The sequence below is a fragment of the Panthera pardus genome, unplaced genomic scaffold (genome assembly GCF_024362965.1).
Source record: "Panthera pardus isolate Hobbes unplaced genomic scaffold, ASM2436296v1 HiC_scaffold_1, whole genome shotgun sequence".
Taxonomy (NCBI): Eukaryota; Metazoa; Chordata; class Mammalia; order Carnivora; family Felidae; genus Panthera; species Panthera pardus.
Window position 1 is genome coordinate 73171474 of NW_026526654.1, and position 18255 is coordinate 73189728.

Below are 18255 nucleotides of genomic sequence, written 5' to 3' on the forward strand. Positions count from 1 at the left end.
GAGAGAGGAGGACAGAGGATATGAAGTTGGCTCCATGCTAACAGCAGTGAGCCCAATGCGGGGCTCAAACTCACAAACCACGAGATCCTGACCTGAGCCAAAGTCAGACGTTCAACTGACTGAGCCACCCAGGCGCTCCACAAGTGTCGACTTCTTAAAGTAGTTAATATCAGCATAGCTGCTTTGAAAATTCTAAATCCAAGTGGTTCATCTTAATCTCCCTCAACGAACTTTTGAATAAAAAATACTAACAAGAAGTAAAGTGATCAGATTTCAAGTCTACCTTACTTCCTTAAATCCACTGTATGTTAATTATTCATTTACTTATTCCTTCAACTGATATTTATCGAGTACCTACTATTAGGAAGGTAGTATATTAGGTAAAGTATATATAGTGGTGAGCCAAAGAGGACAGTCCCTAGCTTCAGAGAGCTACGGCCTACTGAGAAAGATGGTAAGTAAGTAATGAGGTAAATAAATATATAATTACAAACTGTGTTGGATGCTATGAAGGAAAAAAACAAAGTAGTACAAAAGTGTAAATCAGGAGGATGGACCTAGCTTCTGTGTTTGGCTAAAGAATCTGAGGAAAGGAAATCTGAAGTGAGATCTTAGAGATGAAAAGAGATTAAGTAGGTGTGTGCAGTGAGGGTTCGGGGGTTGCATGGATGGGACAGCACGAAGACTTGAAGTGAGAAAGAGAATGGCGAACAGAAATCAGTTCGTATAGGTCTCGTATGCTTTCTTACAGGATTTTAATTCTCATTGGGAAGGCATGAGGAAGCCATTGAAGGAAGGGAATAATCTGATTCAAGTTTTAAGAAACTAAGTCTGGCTGCAGCAAGAAGGAAATGGAAGGCAGATGCAAGGACACTAAATGGGCAGCTACCGCGGCACCTTAGACTACAAGGACAATAACATGGCAGACAGAAGAGGAGATATTTGAGAGAACTGGACAGCAAGATCAGCAGCATCTGGTTAGTGACAGGACGGAAGGGCACGACTCTCAGATCTGGATCTGTGCCATTTAATTCACAGCATTATTACAATTCATAACTGTATTCTTTTCACACTTATCTAGTTGTGTAACAGCTATACCCCTTACTAGATCATGTCTATTTTCATCCCAATTCTTAGCATAATGCCTAGAAAACAGAGGACAATGTTGAAATAATAATGGACAGAAGCTCTTACTGCTTTCTGAGTTAAGAACACTTGGAGGAGGACCTGGGGGTGGGGGACAGAGTTCGAGCCTGGGGTATGCCGAACTGAAGTGCCCTGAAGCATTCCAGTGAAGGCAGCAGGCAGGTACCACACACAAGACAAGATTCTGTTTCGTTAGAGAGACATAAAATCTTCAACTCAATTGTTATTCAAGTTTAAGACCACGCACAAAAGAACTTGCAACGGGGTTTAAATGTATTTTGTGGGTTTATATTATGGACTGGATATGTGTCGGTGGGGAGAGAAAGACAGGGAGGAAACACACTGAGTGAGTGCGAAGATGACTGATCTGTGGGTAGAGCTATGTCCTCATTTTGGGGGGCAAATACCTTGGAGTGAGACCACTAGGTAGTATGGTGAGTGTATATTTAACTTCCTAAGAAGCTTATCTTTTTTTTAAGTTTATTTATTTTGAGAGAGAGAGTGCACACGCGCACGTGTGCAAGTGGAGGAGTAGCAGAGAGGGAGAGAGGGAGAGAGGGAGAGAGGGAATCCCAAGCAGGGTCTGGGCTGCCAGTGCAGAGCCTGACGCTGGGGCTCAATCCCACAAACCGTGAGACCACGACCTGAGCCGAGATCAAGAGTCAGATGCTTAACCGACTGACCACTCAGGCACCCAGAAAGTCACCTTTTTGAAATAATCTAAAATGTATTCATTTCCATTTATCTTTACTTAAACTTTTTAGAATGAGATGTTTTGAAAGGTTTTGCTGTGATGTTTGATGAATAGAAGTTATGACTGTTACTTCTCTTTCTCTAGTCTTTTGTCATGATGTAACGTTTCTTTATTTAGTAGTTGAGAGTGTAAGTACTAGGTTGAATGGGGTGTTCGGAGGTTTAGAGTTAATACATGAAAAACACTTGGCACGCGCAACAAATGTTGCTGGCTGGTGTTATTCATCACTGTTATTACTACTGCTAGCGTTATTAGTATATAGCTTCCAAAGAACATCATCCGACAAGGGCTACATGAGTGTCACGTGATTGGTGGACATACATACGTGCAAAGTCTATACTTAAGACATGGAAACACACTCCGGGAAGCGGCACACGGGCAGAGAGGGATGTGCAAGCAAGCTCTTCACTTGAAAAGAAGGTAATAAAGTGGAGGTTCGAGGAGTCTCACGCTCCAGAGTAATTCGTTATTTTAAGACTGGACTCTGATTTCAGTGATCTCAGAGAGAAATCAAGAACTGTAAAGACTAATAGCAGGAAGTCTTGAATGATATACAGCCCAACTTCTTCGTGTCTGTCATTCCCGTTTCTCTATGACATTAGGAGTAAAACTCTGAAAATGAAGAAAACCTGAACAGGGATGATGAGGTTATGAGGGTGTAGTGGAATATTAGCACAAATGGATGTCGTGTTCGGACCTTAGTTAAAGGAAACGTATGTGCAATCATTATCCTTAAACCCCCTCTGGATAAAGTATGTATCAAGAGACAAAATTACCACCGAGACAAAACTATCACACAGGAAAAAATTAATAGTGTTCCATAAGGAAACCTATGCTGAAATGCTTGATTTTATTCTTATTCACTTACCATTGCAGCCTTCAGTGCCACGGAATCTAGGTTGGGCAAATTAGCTAAAGAGCCCTAGAAAAAAACAAAAACAAAAACAGCAAAAACAAGATGTAAAAAAGGTGCTATAGTTTCCGTTCACTTATGAAATACAGTCTATTCATAGATTCCCCAAATTTGGAAATTCGGCTCATTTCCAAAGAACTCAAGTGTCATCTCTTCAACCTCAGTGAGAGCAGGGACTATGGCTTGTTCATTTTTGTGTAACTAGCACGAAAGCACGTAATCATATTTGTCGGAGGGAGTGACAGCACAAGCTTATCAACAACAGGAACACCAGGATATTTCAGATTGACTTATAAGCAAGCAAATAGGCGAGGAAGCATTTAGGAAATGGCAGCAAGATATGGAGGCTTGAAGTCTCACCCTGACAATTTGAGATAGTATCAAACGGCAGCAGAATTGATTCTTCTCTGGTAGAAATCTGCTTGCTGCTTTATCAAAATAACAAATTTGGAGCTGGTGATTTTTGAAAGCTTCATTTAAGAGTTCCTGGACTATAAAATATGTTTCATGTTAATGCTACTTAAACGAGTTCTTTGCGGGGTGCGCCTGGCTGGTGCACGTTGGTACAGTGTGTGACTCCTGATCTCAGGGTCATGGGTTTGAGCCCCGTGGTGGGCATGCAGCCTACTTAATAAGATAAAACAAAATCTTTAAAAAAATGAGTTCTTAGCTTTCTAAAGAAAGATGCTTACATGAATTTCTCAGGTTCCCCCACTCCCTTCTCTATTTCCACTGGAGTTCTATAACTTAACAAGATCTTATGTTGGTCTCAGAAGTATTTACCTTTCCAAAGTAACAGACCAAGATTTGCTAAGTTAAAAAGGGGATGACTACATTTACACAGCAATCTATGCATTCAATTAACCCATACAGGACTCTGAAAAATTTACCAGTATGAATATCCTTTATACAATTTATAATACTGATTTTTGTATATTTTCATTACTTTTAACCAAAATTATCCATAGTAAGAAGTATAGTTAATACTTAGGGGCACTCTACTACAGTCTCGGGTAGTCATCTAAGAACTGTACATATGTTACCTCACTTAATCTTCAGAACAACCTACGATACAGATATTATCATTACCCCAATTCCACAGCTGAGGAAACAGATACAGAGAGATAAGTCACTTTCCCAGTGAGAATAGCTAGTAAGCGGCAGAGCCAAGGTTCAGTTAGAGGCTAGCTCTAGACCCCATACTCTAAATGCGTATTTCTCTAACCTGGAACACCCATGTGCTTACCTGCTCAGGTTTATGTTGCTGCACGGTGTTATAGATATAACTCAAGCCGGCTCTAGTTAAAACATAAGAAGCCTGCTCATTGATAAGTGTGTCCAAATGTGCTTCAATCTAAAAGAAAACCCAGCAGAAAGAAAATATTTTAAAAGAGGAATAAGACTGCGGAGAGTCTTCATCACGGACTTGCTCCTTGCAGCGGCCATGAGTTCCAGACCATGAGGCACATGGGCCACTTCTGTGACAAAATCTTTTCCTTCCCCCAAAGAGGAAGTCCTCCTACAAAAGGGAGAGAAAGTCTCATTTTAAAAATGAGAACTGAAAGGATTTCAGTACTAGCCACTAGTCAAACAAATTGAGTCTCTTGTTAGCTCTTTTAAAAGATGGCAATAAACAAAACACAAACAAACAGGAAACATTAAAAGATAACAACAATATAAAATACTTAGGAAGACTTCTGGGAAGATGAAGGCCTGATGTTCCTGACCTCCACATTCCCCTACCTTCCCAACTTACTGGACTGACTCAACCAATCAAATGTGCCCTATGGAGATGCCTGGAGGCAACAGGTTTCTCCCGGGGAGAAAGCAGGTTTCTACCAGGGGGGAGTTGAGAACCCAGCAGAAGGTTGGCCAAAGATTTCAGGTTTAGGAACTGTCCACGAAGACTTGACTAGCAGATGTGAGTTGTATGTGCTCACCTGCTTTGTATTATCCTCGGGGAAGCCATCTAATGCTAATGGGGGCAGAATCCACAGAAGTGGACTACCCTGATGGGCTGAAGTATCCCTTAGTGGGAAGAAGTCTTCTGCCCCCTTACTTTTACCAGTACAGGCCTGAGACTTTGGAGATCTTCCTTCTTCTCCTGACCAGCAAGTTCCCTCAGCTTTGCCAGTCTGTTTGCCGGGGCACAGTAACGCTACCCATTGTGCTGTTACCATCTGAATGCTTCTGTTGTCCGAGTAACTCCAGTTTGCTGCTGAGGCCCTCCCCCTAAAAAACTTCCAACTAACTTAAAAAAGGGGAGTATGTTCTAAGAGAAAGCCCATCGGAATGATTAGAAGGAGTAACTTTTCCGGAGGCAACCCTATTAAAAGATGCAGAGTACTTTATTTTTTTCTCTAAAGTAAATGTCCAAGAAAGTACAATTAGAGGCCTTAGACACTAGACTTACTGGAAATAAAAAAACAAAAAACAAAACAAAGATGTGCAAATATAAACATTTAATGAAAGAGCTAAGAATCAAATTAGCATCTGAAGAAGAATGGAAGAAAAGTAACATAGTAACATCAAAGAAAGATTAAATAAAGAGATATGAAAAGATATGAAAAGAGATTCTGGAGATAAAACCAATAAAGGCAGAAACTTCAGAATATAAAATATAACATTTTTATAATTCTATAATTAGAAAATAGAAAATAGAAAAAATAGAAAATAGAAAGTTCAGAATATACAAAGAAAAGTGATAATTAACTAGATAATAGAAAACTATATTGAGCAAAATAAAGGGTTGAATCTTCAGACTGAAATGGCTCTGCAAAATCCAAATGGGGAAAGAGACATACCAAAAAATACCCTGAGGAACTAACTATCTGAACTCAAAGGAAAATCCTTACGAGCTTCCAGATGGACAGAGTAAGTTACCACAAAGAAAAGAGAATCAGACTAGCCTGGACTCCTTACTTGAAACACTGGAAGAAGGTAAGTCAGAGTAGAAGAAAATTAATAGACCATTGATAGAAAAGGTATGAAAAACCAAAAATTGTTTATGCAACAAGATAAAATTTCTTTGGAGGGCCTAAATAAACCATGCCTTCCAGTACCCGCATCATTGTACAATCCTCTCTCAGAGCTCCGGGCTGGCCCACGCAGCTAGCACTGGCCAACAGCCTATCACCAAGCATGAAGTTAAGTGCAGGCTTCATAAGCACTTACACACTGGGGCTTGTCCCCTTGGAAAGCAAAACATGACCAGGGAATATTTAAGGAACACAGGTAACTGGTGATAAAACAGACCGACGAACACCTGATATACCTGAACAGCTTGAGAAAAGATGTAGACAAATGGCAGGGTTTAGGGGTTGAATCAGTGATAAATACAGTAAAAACCAATGAATTTTTTTAAAAAAAGATTTTTAAAAATTTTTATTTGAGAAAGTGAGAGTGAGAAGGGCAAAGGGAGAGAGACAGAGAGAGACAGAGAGAGAGAGAGAGGGAGAGACAGACAGAGAGAGAGAGAGAGAGAGAGAGAGAGAGAGAGAGAATCTTAAGCAGGCTCCATGCTCAGCATGGAGCCCGACATGGGGCTTGATCCCACGACCCCGGGATCATGACCTGAGCCAAAATCAAGAGTCAAATGTTCAACTGACTGAGCCACCCGGGTGCTCCTTAAAAAAAGAATTTTATTAATTCCACAAAGAACAGTAATTATTTAAGAAAGGAAAATTAATCATACCTCATTATATTTCTTTTAAAAGAAGGAATTAGAAATTAGAAAATATCACAAGTTTAGATTTATCAAAACTCATGCTTTAGAAAACCCCCAAAGTTCACAAATAAATTTTTACTATAGACACTGCCATATTACTTATATACTTGTAATAACACAGAACAGTCAGCATTTTTTCTTCAAAACATTATATATACCAAAAGTCACTATTTCAAAATCAGAAGCCAAGTATCTGGTAAATTTTATAAACGGCTTAGCCACTTTACAAACTCTTAAATGATACTATTTGGCTTATAGGACTAGAGTCATTGGTATAACAAATTGTAATGTTTTGCCTAACACTGGTTTACACATAGATAAAAATATATCTGTCCTCTGTAACACCTTCTGCACTAGCTAGCAAGCTTGGAAAATATAGCATATTATTCACAGTTCAGCAACTGAAATCTGCATGCAGAATTGCTGTTCCAATCGATAAGAAAAGCTTCATTCTATCATCACATACTATGGTTTGAATAAAATATCACACTCATTACATATTCTGGCTTCCCAAAACAAAACTGAAACACCAAGTATGTGTGCGCGTTGTGTGAGTGAGTGTGTGTGTGTGTATGTATTTCCATCAGACTATACCCAAGAATTTATTGAAATTAGGTCGCCGAAATTGGACTAAAGCCAGTAACTGAGATCAGATGAAAAAAGGCTCCATCACAGTGAGCGGGCATCTTATGACAAAATTTACCTGAAACTGTAGCATTTCTAGTCGTCTGTCAGTGAACTCAAACAGAGCTAGTGTCGTCTTCATCATATAGAGTGAATTGACCATGAAAGTGGCCATGTCAGCTGTGCCTAAATTGCTGGCAGATACGGTACACATCTGGAGGAGAGGATCTAAGACACATGATAAAACCTGTAAGTGAAAAATAAAATAAAATCTATTTTTTATTCCCCAATCAGTGACACAGGCCTGGGTTAATAGTACTTCAGAAAGAATGACAAACTAATTGGAAGGGGAGCAACTTATAAGATTAAATGGTATAGTAATCATCATGTTTTTTACAATGGGCATCACTGAATAAAGTACGTTTTAAATTAAAGAGAGCTGATCTAATACGTGAAAGAAAAAAATCAATGAGAGGGACTGTTACAATGCACGGGTTGTAAAATGCCAGAATTTCAACAGAATGTATAACAGAGGAGCAATAAATAATCATTAAGAATGATTTACAACATACTTGCACAAAGTCAGCTTGACGGGCATCTAACGGTACAACTGAAGAATCGTGAGATGCCAGAACTTCACGCAACAATGCGAGTGTCTGATTTAATGCAGAGCTTGGTCCAAGATCAGGTGGTGGGAGTTCAACCTAAAATAAAGGGTGGCTTCATCCACTGCTTACATTTTCCACTAAATTTTAATGTATAAATAAATACAATTCACAGTAAAACAATACATGTAAAAGATGTAAAGATTTGGCCAGCATTACAAAATCTAGAATTGATCCATAGCTTATACTAATAAGCATAAAGCGACACCAAAGGTTTTTGTTGTATTATCACGGAATTAATATATTCTTCTCACAATTAGAAGTAAAGGATTTATACTTCTAAAATTCGAAAGTTACAAGAAAACTCAGTAGTCTTTGATGTAGAATTATATTTTTATGCAGATTTGAAATGGCCTACTGTTTTGGGTTTTTGTTTTTTTGTTTTTTTAGCCCAAGTCATTAGAAAAAGGCAATCTATAAACCAACACTCCCCCAACGATAATATAGTTGAGAATCATCATCCACCCTCAGGCCCAAATCTCAGAAATGTGGCTCAATATGCATAGGTTTGGGGACTAGGAATCCATCTTTCAATAAGCACCACAGGTGATATCCAGATCAGTCTATGGGCTACACACTTCAGAGAAACACAGTGCCCACGATTCTACACAGTGTAACACTGCCACTGAAATCTTTAGCACTGAAGTTAAAGATTAGTTTCACACTTTAGATTACCAATCACTAGTTGTGTGGTCCTGGGTAAGTTCTTTAACTTCTCAGAATTTCAGAGGGATTCTTTAAGGATTAGTGAGATTGTTGCATATAAACTATTGGGTACTAGGGGCGCCTGGGTGGCTCAGTCGGTAAGGCGGCCGACTTCGGCTCAGGTCATGATCTCGCGGTCCGTGAGTTCAAGCCCCGCGTCGGGCTCTGTGCTGACAGCTCAGAGCCTGGAGCTTGTTTCAGATGCTGTGTCTCCCTCTCTCTGACCCTCCCCCGTTCATGCTCTATCTCTCTCTGTCTCAAAAATAAACGTTAAAAAAAAATTTTTAAAACAAAAAAAAATAAAAATAAAAAAAATAAACTGTTGGGTACTATAAACTGGAAGGTATGCCAAGTTCATTCTCTCTACTTGCTGGCATCATGATATCCAAGAAGATGTGCTGGTGAATTTTTGTTGAGTACTTATAATAATATAGTCAGATCTTATCTAAAAAATATGATACTCAGAAGTCTATGTAAGAGACTATAGCCTTGTGTCAGACAGAAAAGTATAAGAATTTTTAAATATCTGGATTTATATGTAGAATGTTTTATATAGAAAAGTTAATACATAAGTGACAGCAGCAGGAATATCAAAGTATGGACCTCTGAAAATCTTCCCTCTTTCATAAAACAACAAAACCAAAAAATTATAAGACATGCAAAGAAACAAAAATATATGGTCCATGCACAGAAAAAATAGTCAATGGGAACTTCCCCTGAGGAAGCCTGGACACTGGAGTTACTACACAAAAATTCTGAATTGACTATTGTATTTTATCTTAAACTTTATTTATTTATTTTGAGAGAGAGAGAGAGACAGAGAGCACAGCAGGTAAGGGGCAGAGAGAAGGAAAGACAGAATCCCAAGCTTGTGGGGCTCAAACCTACAAACCGTGAGATCATGACCCGAGCTGAGATCAAGAGTCAGATGTCCAACCAACTGAGCCACTCAGCACCTCAAAATTGGCGATTTTAAGAAAGGGAACCAGGTTAATGAACTAAAGGGAAGTATGAGAACAATGTCTCATCAAATAGAGAATATTTACAAAGAAATAAAAATGATAAAAAGAAATAATTGAATAGAAATTTTGTAGTTGAAAGTAACTAAAATGAAAAATTCACTCTAGGGATTCGATAGCACATCTGAGTAGGCAGAATAAGTAATCAGTGAACTTGAAGATAGGTCAATTAAAATTATCCAGTTTGAGGGACAGAAAGAAAAACAAATGAAAGAAAATTCACAAAGCCTCAGAGACCTATGGAACACCATCAACATTAAGTACAATGTGGTTCTCTTAGAAGGAGAGAGGAGTGCAGAAAAAATATTTGAAGAGCTAATGACAAAGATTTCACAAATGCGATTAAAACAAAACATTAATCTAAGCATCTAAGAAGCTCACAAACTCCACAAGGAATAAACTTACAGTTTCACACTAAGACACATCACACAAAATGTCAAAAGACAAAGAGAGAATCTGGAAGCAGTAAGAGAAGTAAGTGATTATGACAAAGGATTCTCATAAGAATAACAGCTGATTTCTCATCAGAAAACATGGAGGCCGGAAGGCGCTGGATAGCATATTCAAGGGCTGCAAGAAAGACCGTCAAGACAGAATTCTGTACTCAGTAAAACTACTCTTCAAGAATGAAGGAAAACAAAGATTCTTCACCAGTAAACCTGTTCCACAAGAAATATGGGGAATCCTGGGGTGCCTGTGTGGCTCAGTCGGTCAAGTGTCCGACTTCGGCTCAGGTCATGATCTTGCGGTTTGTGAGTTGAAGCCCCGCGTCGGGGGGGGGGGGGGGGGTATAAATAAAGTATAAAAATTCCTTTATTTAGAAATAACACTAATTAGTCATCATTACCATCAGTTTAAAAACATTCTGGATATCTTTTTAAATTGGGTGTATGAATAGAAAATACTTTTATAAAGATGGCTTCATATTCTGGAGTTTTTCTTAATTCAGTTTGAATTTAACAGAAAAAAAGGAAGCAAAACTGAAGGAGGTATGAAACTTGAAATAAATATTTTCCATGAGAGATACTTTTTATTTAATTTTGTCAATCTTGGTTTCATGTATTTTGGGGTTCTATTGTTAGATGCACACGTTTATAATTGTTAGGTCTTCTTGATAATAAAGATTATAAAATGTGTTTGTTTCTAGTGGTGTTTGTCTCTAAAGTTTATTTTATCTGAAATTAGCATAACTACTCTAGCTCTTGGTTTTTGCTTACAAAGTCTGTCATTTCCCATCCTTTCACTTTCAACCTCTTTGTGTATTTAAACCTTTCTGTTTTTGTATTTTTTAATGTTTGTGCATGTATTTTGAGAGAGAGAGCAAGCGCCTGCAGCATGAGTAGAGGAGGGGCAGGGGGGAGGGGCGGGGGAGAGAATCCCAAACAGGTTCCTCACTGTCAGAGCAGAGCCCAGTGTGGGGCTTGAATTCACAGACCATGAGATCATGACCTGAGCTGAAATCAAGAGTCAGATGCTCAACTGACTGAGCCACCCAGGTGCCCCTAAACCTTTTGTTTCTTGAAGGTAGCATATGGGTAGTTGGATCATTTTTTTTTTAAAGGTCCATCTGCCAGTCTCTGCTTTTTGGACGGCATGTTTAATCCTTTCACATTTAATTGATGATAAAGTAGAATTTGTGTCTGCTGTTTTGTTATTCTTATGTCTTAACTGTTTTTGTTCCTCTGTCCCTCTGCTACTGCCTTCTTTTGGGTTAGTATTTTCCAGTATGCTCCTTTAATTCCCTTACTGTTTATTTACATATATGTGTGTGTGAGTGTGTGTGTGGTGTTTGCTAGTTTCTTAGTGGTGTCCTGGGAATTATAATTAAACATCTTAATTTATAACAGTATACTTCAGGTTAATGCCAACTTACTTTCAATAGCACACAAAAGCTTTACTCTTATGTAGACCAGGTCTCCTCTTCCTTTACACTACTATAGTTACAAATTGTATCTTTCTATGTTGTGGACTCGTTAACACAGAATTATAATTATTGCTTCATGCCGTTGTCTTTTGAATCGGGGGGAAAAAGGGATTACAAATGGAAAATACATTAATACTTTCTTGCCTATATCAGAACCTTTAGTGGTGTTATTTCTTCATGTGAATTCGAGTTACTGTCTAGTGTCTCTGTATTTTAGTCTGAAGGATTCCCCATATTTCTTTCTTCTAAAAAAAATTTTTTTTAATGTTTATCCTTGAGAGAGATGGAAAGACAGCGTGATCAGGGGAGGGGCAGAGAGAGAGGGAGACACAGAATCCGAAGCAGGCTCCAGGCTCCGAGCTGTAAGCACAGAGCCCGACACAGGGCTTGAACTCACGAACCGTGAGATCATGATGGACGCTCAACTGACTGAGCCACCCAGGCGCCCCTGTTTTCAGTTTTTAAGAGTCTCTTATGGTTTGGCTCCCTCCCTCTCTAACTTTTTTTTTTCCTCCTTCCCCTCCCCCAGGGTCTTCCGTTAAGTTTCTCAGGATCCACATAAGAGTGAAAACATGGTATCTGTCTTTCTCTGTATGATTTATTTCACTTAGCATAACACTCTCCAGTTCCATCCACGTTGCTACAAAAGGCCGTATTTCATTCTTTCTCATTGCCAAGTAGTATTCCATTGTGCATATAAACCACAATTTCTTTATCCATTCATCAGCTGATGGACATTTAGGCTCTTTCCATAATTTGGCCATTATTGAAAGTGCTGCTATAAACATTGGAGTACATGTGCCCCTATGCATCAGCACTCCTGTATCCCTTGGGTAAATTCCTAGCAGTGCTATTGCTGGGTCATAGGGTAGATCTATTTTGAATGTTTTGAGGAACCTCCACACTGTTTTCCAGAGCAGCTGCGCCAGTTTGCATTCCCACCAACAGTGCAAGAGGGTTCCTGTTTCTCTGCATCCTCTCCAGCATCTATAGTCTCCTGATTTGTTCATTTTAGCCACTCTGGTGTGAGGTGATATCTCTGTGTGGTTTTGATTTGTACACTAATAATGAAGCAACAGAAAGACAAATAAAGAAATTGATCCCATTCACAATTGCACCAAGAATCATAAAATACCTAGGAATAAACCTAACCAAAGATGCAAAAGATCTGTATGCTGAAAACTATAGAAAGCTTATGAAGGAAATTGAAGAAGATATAGAGAAATGGAAAAACATTCCGTGCACATGGATTGCAAGAATATTGTTAAAATGTCAATACTACCCAAAGCTATCTACACATTCAATGCAATCCCAATCAAAGTTGCACCATCATTCTTCTCGAATCTAGAACAAGCAATCCTAAAATTTGTATGGAACCACAAAAGACCCCGAATAGCCAAAGTAATTTTGAAGACCAAAGCAGGAGGCTTCACAATCCCAGACTTTAGCCTCTACTACAAAGCTGTAATAATCAAGACAGCATGATATTGGCACAAAAACAGACACTTAGACCAATGGAATAGAGACTCCAGGATTGGACCCACAGAAGTATGGCCAACTAATCTTTGACAAAGCAGCAAAGAATATCCAATGGAAAAAAGACAGTCTCTTTAACAAATGGTGCTGGGAGAACTGGACAGCAACATGCAGAAGAATGAAACTAGACCACTTTCTTACACCATTCACAAAAATAAACTCAAAATGGATGAAGGACCTGAACGTGAGACAGGAAACCATCAAAACCCTAGAGAGGAAAGCAGGGAAAAACCTCTCTGACCTCAGCCGCAGCAATTTCTTACTTGATGCATCTCCAAAGGAAAGGAAATTAAGAGCAAAAAAGAACTATTGGGACCTCATGAAGATAAAAAGCTTCTGCACTTCAAAAGAAACAATCAACAAAACTAAAAGGCAACTGACGGAATGGGAAAAGATATTTGCAAATGACATATCGGACAAAGGGCTAGTATGCAAAATCTATAAAGAACTCACCAAGCTCCACACCCGAAAAACAAATAATCCAGTGAAGAAATGGGCAGAAAACATGAATAGACACTTCTCTAAAGAAGACATCCAGATGGCCAACAAGCACATGAAAAGATGCTCAACGTCACTCCTCATCAGGGAAATAAAAATTTCATTTTTCAATCGCCAAACAGAAGGCTAGTGACAGAAATCTCACGCACCAATAGGAGATAGCTGAAGAGAATCTTTTTTGATCCCCTTGAATTAAGGTCTGTAAAAGCTGCACAAATTCAAACCAAACTCATGCCTTAGTTAGAGCCAATGACAAATGATACAAGTACTACTTGAACTCACTTCATTTAACAAACCGACCTTCTATGAAGTGCTTTTACACATACCAGATTAGCCCTGGGTCAGAATTATGCTTCAAAAGCAAATGAAAACTGTGGCAGTTGTCAGATAAATAAAATCTATAATTTAATAATAATGTAGTAAAAATAATGGAAAGAAACTCTAAAGTAGAAAAGTATCTAATTAACATCCTCCTATCACTTCAACTTAATTTCATCCAAGTGAAATGGATTTCTAGTGGTTAAGTGTTATACGGGACAGTGTGGTAGTGGTACAAGGACAGACAAATAAACCAATGGGAGTAGAATAAACATTCACAAAACAAATCCATGCATATATGGTCTTGCGATTTCTGACAGTTTCCACTGCAATTCAGTGGGAAAGGATTACCTTTATAATAAATGGTGCTTGATGTACTAGATATTCATATGGGAAAAAAATTAACCTTGACCACTACCTCATCGCATAGTTAAAAATTAATCTGAGATGGATCAAAGACCTAAATGTGGAAGCTAAAGAAACCAAGCTTCTTAGAAAAAAACATGTAAGAATAACTTCATGACCTAAGGGCAGGAAGAGATTAGATAAATAAAAGTCAGGATACAGAACAAAATTAAAGTGAAGAAATTCTGTTCATCAAAATACTCCACTAAGAGAGTGAAAAGACACGTTAAATTGGGAGAAAATATTTGTAATGCTTCCTTTTATCCAGAACACATTTAAAAAAAAAATCTTACAAATCAGTAAGAAAAATACAGATAACCCAATAGAAAACTGGGTAACAGACTTCAAAAGACACTTCACAGAGAGTATATCCAGCAACCAGTAAACATGAAAAACTGTTCAACATCTTTATAGTCTTCAGGAAAGTGCAAATCACAAATGAAATACCACCACATAATTTCCACAATGGCTGAAACTGAAAAGATCAGCACTATCAAGTACTGGAGAGGATGTGGAACAAACGAAATTCTCACACGTTTCTGGTGGACTAAACTGGTACACACGCTTTAAAAGATGCCTGGTGGTATCTACTAACATTATCAGTCCCATCACCCAGACATTCCATTCCTGTGTATACACACGAGAGAAATGAAAACTTACATCCATCAAAAGACATGTACAAGAATATTCACTGGATCCTTATTTACAGTACCTAAGAACTGGAAACAATCCAGTGTCCATCAATACACTGTGGTGCATTTCTACAACTGAACTATTACACAATAACTGAAAAATAACTACTGCAGACAACATGGGTGAATCTTACAGACATGTTAAATTGAAAGGAGTCAGATCCAAAAAAGTTGGGAAAAGCATGTATCTACTTATGTGAATTTGAATAGCACACAAAAATAGGAAATAAAAGTCAGATAATGGTTTGCCTTGGGGGGACTGAGTAAAGGCATAAAGAAGCCTTCTGAGATGCTGGAAATGTTTGATGTCTTGATCTGGGTGGAGATTAATGAGCATACAGAAATACAAAAATTCAACTAACTATATACTTAAGATTTGTGTACTGTCAGTTACATCGCCACTTAAAAAGAAAGTTCTTTTGATCTTTTTGTTTATATTCTGTAAGCACTGAGAATCAACAGTGGATTATAAAAGTATCCAAAATTCATAAACAACATGGCCATTAATAATTAATGCACAAAAGAGCTTTATGAAAGACACGTAAGTTTTATGTACATTTTCCAATTGATAAAGTTGAACTATAAAAATCTCACATTTAAAAACGTTTAGTCTACTGAAAATTTCATATTCCACATATTAGAACGTCTCTTTTTTTAACTTTTTTTATTGGCTTTTTTGTTTTTTTAAATTTACATCCAAGTTACTCAGCATATAGTGCAATAATGATTTCAGTAGTGGAATCCAATGATTCGTCCCCTACATATAACACCCAGTGCTCATCCCAAGTGTCTTCCTTAATGCCCCTTGTCCATTTAGCCATCCCCCCACCCACAACCCCTCCAGCAACCCTCGGTTTGTTCTCTATATTTAAGAGCCTCTTATGGTTTGTCTCCCTCCCTTCTAGAGCCTCTCTTTTAAAAAAATGTATACAACTAGAAACTAAACAGAGTTGTACTTCCTGTGACTGTTTATTATGACACTTTTCATCCCTTTTATAGGTAGATGCACCTTTTTGTTTTGTTTTTTTTTAAGTTTATTTATTTGGAGACAGAGCGCGCGCAAGCAGGGGAAGGGCAGAGGGAGAGTGAGAGAGAGAATGCCAAGCAGGCCCCATGCTGTCAGGGTGGAGCCCAATGACGCCCGGCTTGATCTCACAAATTGTGAGATCATGGCCTGAGCTGAAAACCAAGAGTCAGACATTTAACCGACTGAGACACCCAGGCGCCCCTCTGATTTTTTTCAAAGAAAATGAAAAGGCTGCACCATACAAATTACAAAAACTGTTAAGCCTTTATTCCACTGTCAACTTTAGTTTTACTTTTTCAAATATCCTCCATTTAAAGTCCTCTAATTTTCTGTTCTGTAGCTTCTTAGAAGACAACTCACCCATCTACTTTCAAAAATAAAAAAACCAACCAAAAAAAAAAAACAACCCTCCTATTTTTAAACTGACTTCTTCATTTTATATATAGACTCCTTTTGCTCTATCTGTATGCATATATGTTCTAGCAACTGACAATACATAGAACTAAGGTGTTTTTTAAAACCACTTTATTGAGAGGTATGATTGACTAACAAACAGGTGTACTTACTTAACGTATATAATTTGGTGAGTTTGGAGATACACATACACCCATAAAACCATCACCAAATTCGATGCCATAAAACATATCCATCACCTCCAAAAATTCCCTCTTGTCCTACGTATTTACTTATGGAATTAAAGTTCTTAAGTCGATAAAAATACCCAAGATAAATCTTAAAATGCAAACTAACATTTGTTTGAGATAACTTCAAATAATTACAACTTTTTATTTAACATAATTTTATTTAAAATTTAAAAAGCATTTTAGCTGAGAATACTGTTTCTGTTTTTCCTGGCAGAACAATCTGTAAGGAATAATGTGAAACTCAAACTCTTCATGTAGGACAGCATTTCTCAAACTTTAACATGCATACGGATGATCAGGGAACCTTCAAATGCATATTCGGATTCAGTAGGTCTAGGCGAGCCTAAGATTTTTGAACGTCTAAGAAGCTCAGAAGTGATGGCTAAGCTTCTGGTCCATTTACTACATTTCGAACAGTACAAGAAGATTCCAAACACAAACTAAATACGAGAATTGAAGTCACAATTTATTTAAAGGACCATTTAGTTTAGTTTAGTTTAGTTTAGTTTTGTTTTGTTTTTCCAGAGGCCTGAGTAAATTAACCCTGACTACTATTAATTTTATTTGGGTTTCATTTATGACACATGTTAAATTAGAATTATAACACCACTATAGTGAAAAGAATTTTAGCCAACGCCTGTCTAGCTTAAATTGATAGGGCACCGTGTATTTTGCAGCATAGATACATATAAACGGTTCCTGACTTATGATGGTTCAACTTAGAATTTTTTGACTTCACGACCGTGTGAAAGCAATATGCATTCAGTAGAAACTGTATTTCAAATTCTGAATTTTGATTTTTTCCCCAGGCTATCACCAGGCAGTGCACTTCTCTCCTGTGATGCGGGGCAGAAGCAGCAAGCAGCGGCTCCCAGCCAGCCAGGCGGTCACAAGAGTAAACAACTGATAACCACTCTGTGAGCACACAACCAGTTTCTGTCTCACCTTCGGTACAATATTCAAGAGATTACATGACATACTCAATGCTTTAATTATGAAATAGCTTTTGTATTAGATGATGGTGCCCAACGGCAGGCTAATGTAAGTGTTCTGAGCACGTTTAAGATTAGGTTAGGCTAAGCTATGATGTAGCTAAGTTAGGTGTATTAAATGCATTCTCAACTTAGGATATTTTCGGGACACAACCCCGTCGTAAGTCGAGGAAGACTGAATTCCCTTTAGACATTGCTGGCTTTGCAGTTATGAACGTTTCAAGAGAGGTGATAAGGAGGGAGCGCACACACCTGGGTACTCTCAAGTGCTGCAAACTGCTTTGTTAGGGAAAAGATACGACTGTCAATAAAATGATGTCCTTGAATGTATTTTTTATAGCGAATAAAGAATTAGTTTCCAAATATGTCTTTTTAAAAGCACAGAAGGGGGGCGCCTGGGTGGCTCAGTCGGTCGAGCGGCCGACTTCGGCTCAGGTCACGATCTCGCGGTCCATGAGTTCGAGCCCCGCGTCGGGCTCTGTGCTGACGGCTCAGAGCCTGCAGCCTGTTTCAGATTCTGTGTCTCCCTCTCTCTCTGCCCCTCCCCTGTTCATGCTCTGTCTCTCTCTGTCTCAAAAATAAATAAACGTTAAAAAAAAAAAAAAAGCACAGAAGGAATCATATAAAGAGAGTTCATTTCTGGCAATACCTTTATTTTAAAGGCTA

The 18255-nt window shown here is 38.2% G+C and overlaps 1 protein-coding gene across 3 annotated transcripts in view; it reads right to left on the minus strand.

The window, feature by feature from the left end:
* The window catches only part of COG6 (component of oligomeric golgi complex 6), an 80061-nt gene that overhangs the window by 13773 nt on the left and 48033 nt on the right, over positions 1-18255 (minus strand). For all 3 annotated transcript variants that reach the window (XM_019447682.2, XM_019447684.2, XM_019447685.2), the window contains exons 14-17: positions 7737-7868; positions 7244-7411; positions 4060-4167; positions 2769-2822 (exon numbers count right to left, since the gene is read on the minus strand). In XM_019447682.2, coding sequence (XP_019303227.2) covers positions 2769-2822; positions 4060-4167; positions 7244-7411; positions 7737-7868 — 462 coding nt within the window. The remainder of the gene's footprint in view (positions 1-2768; positions 2823-4059; positions 4168-7243; positions 7412-7736; positions 7869-18255) is intronic.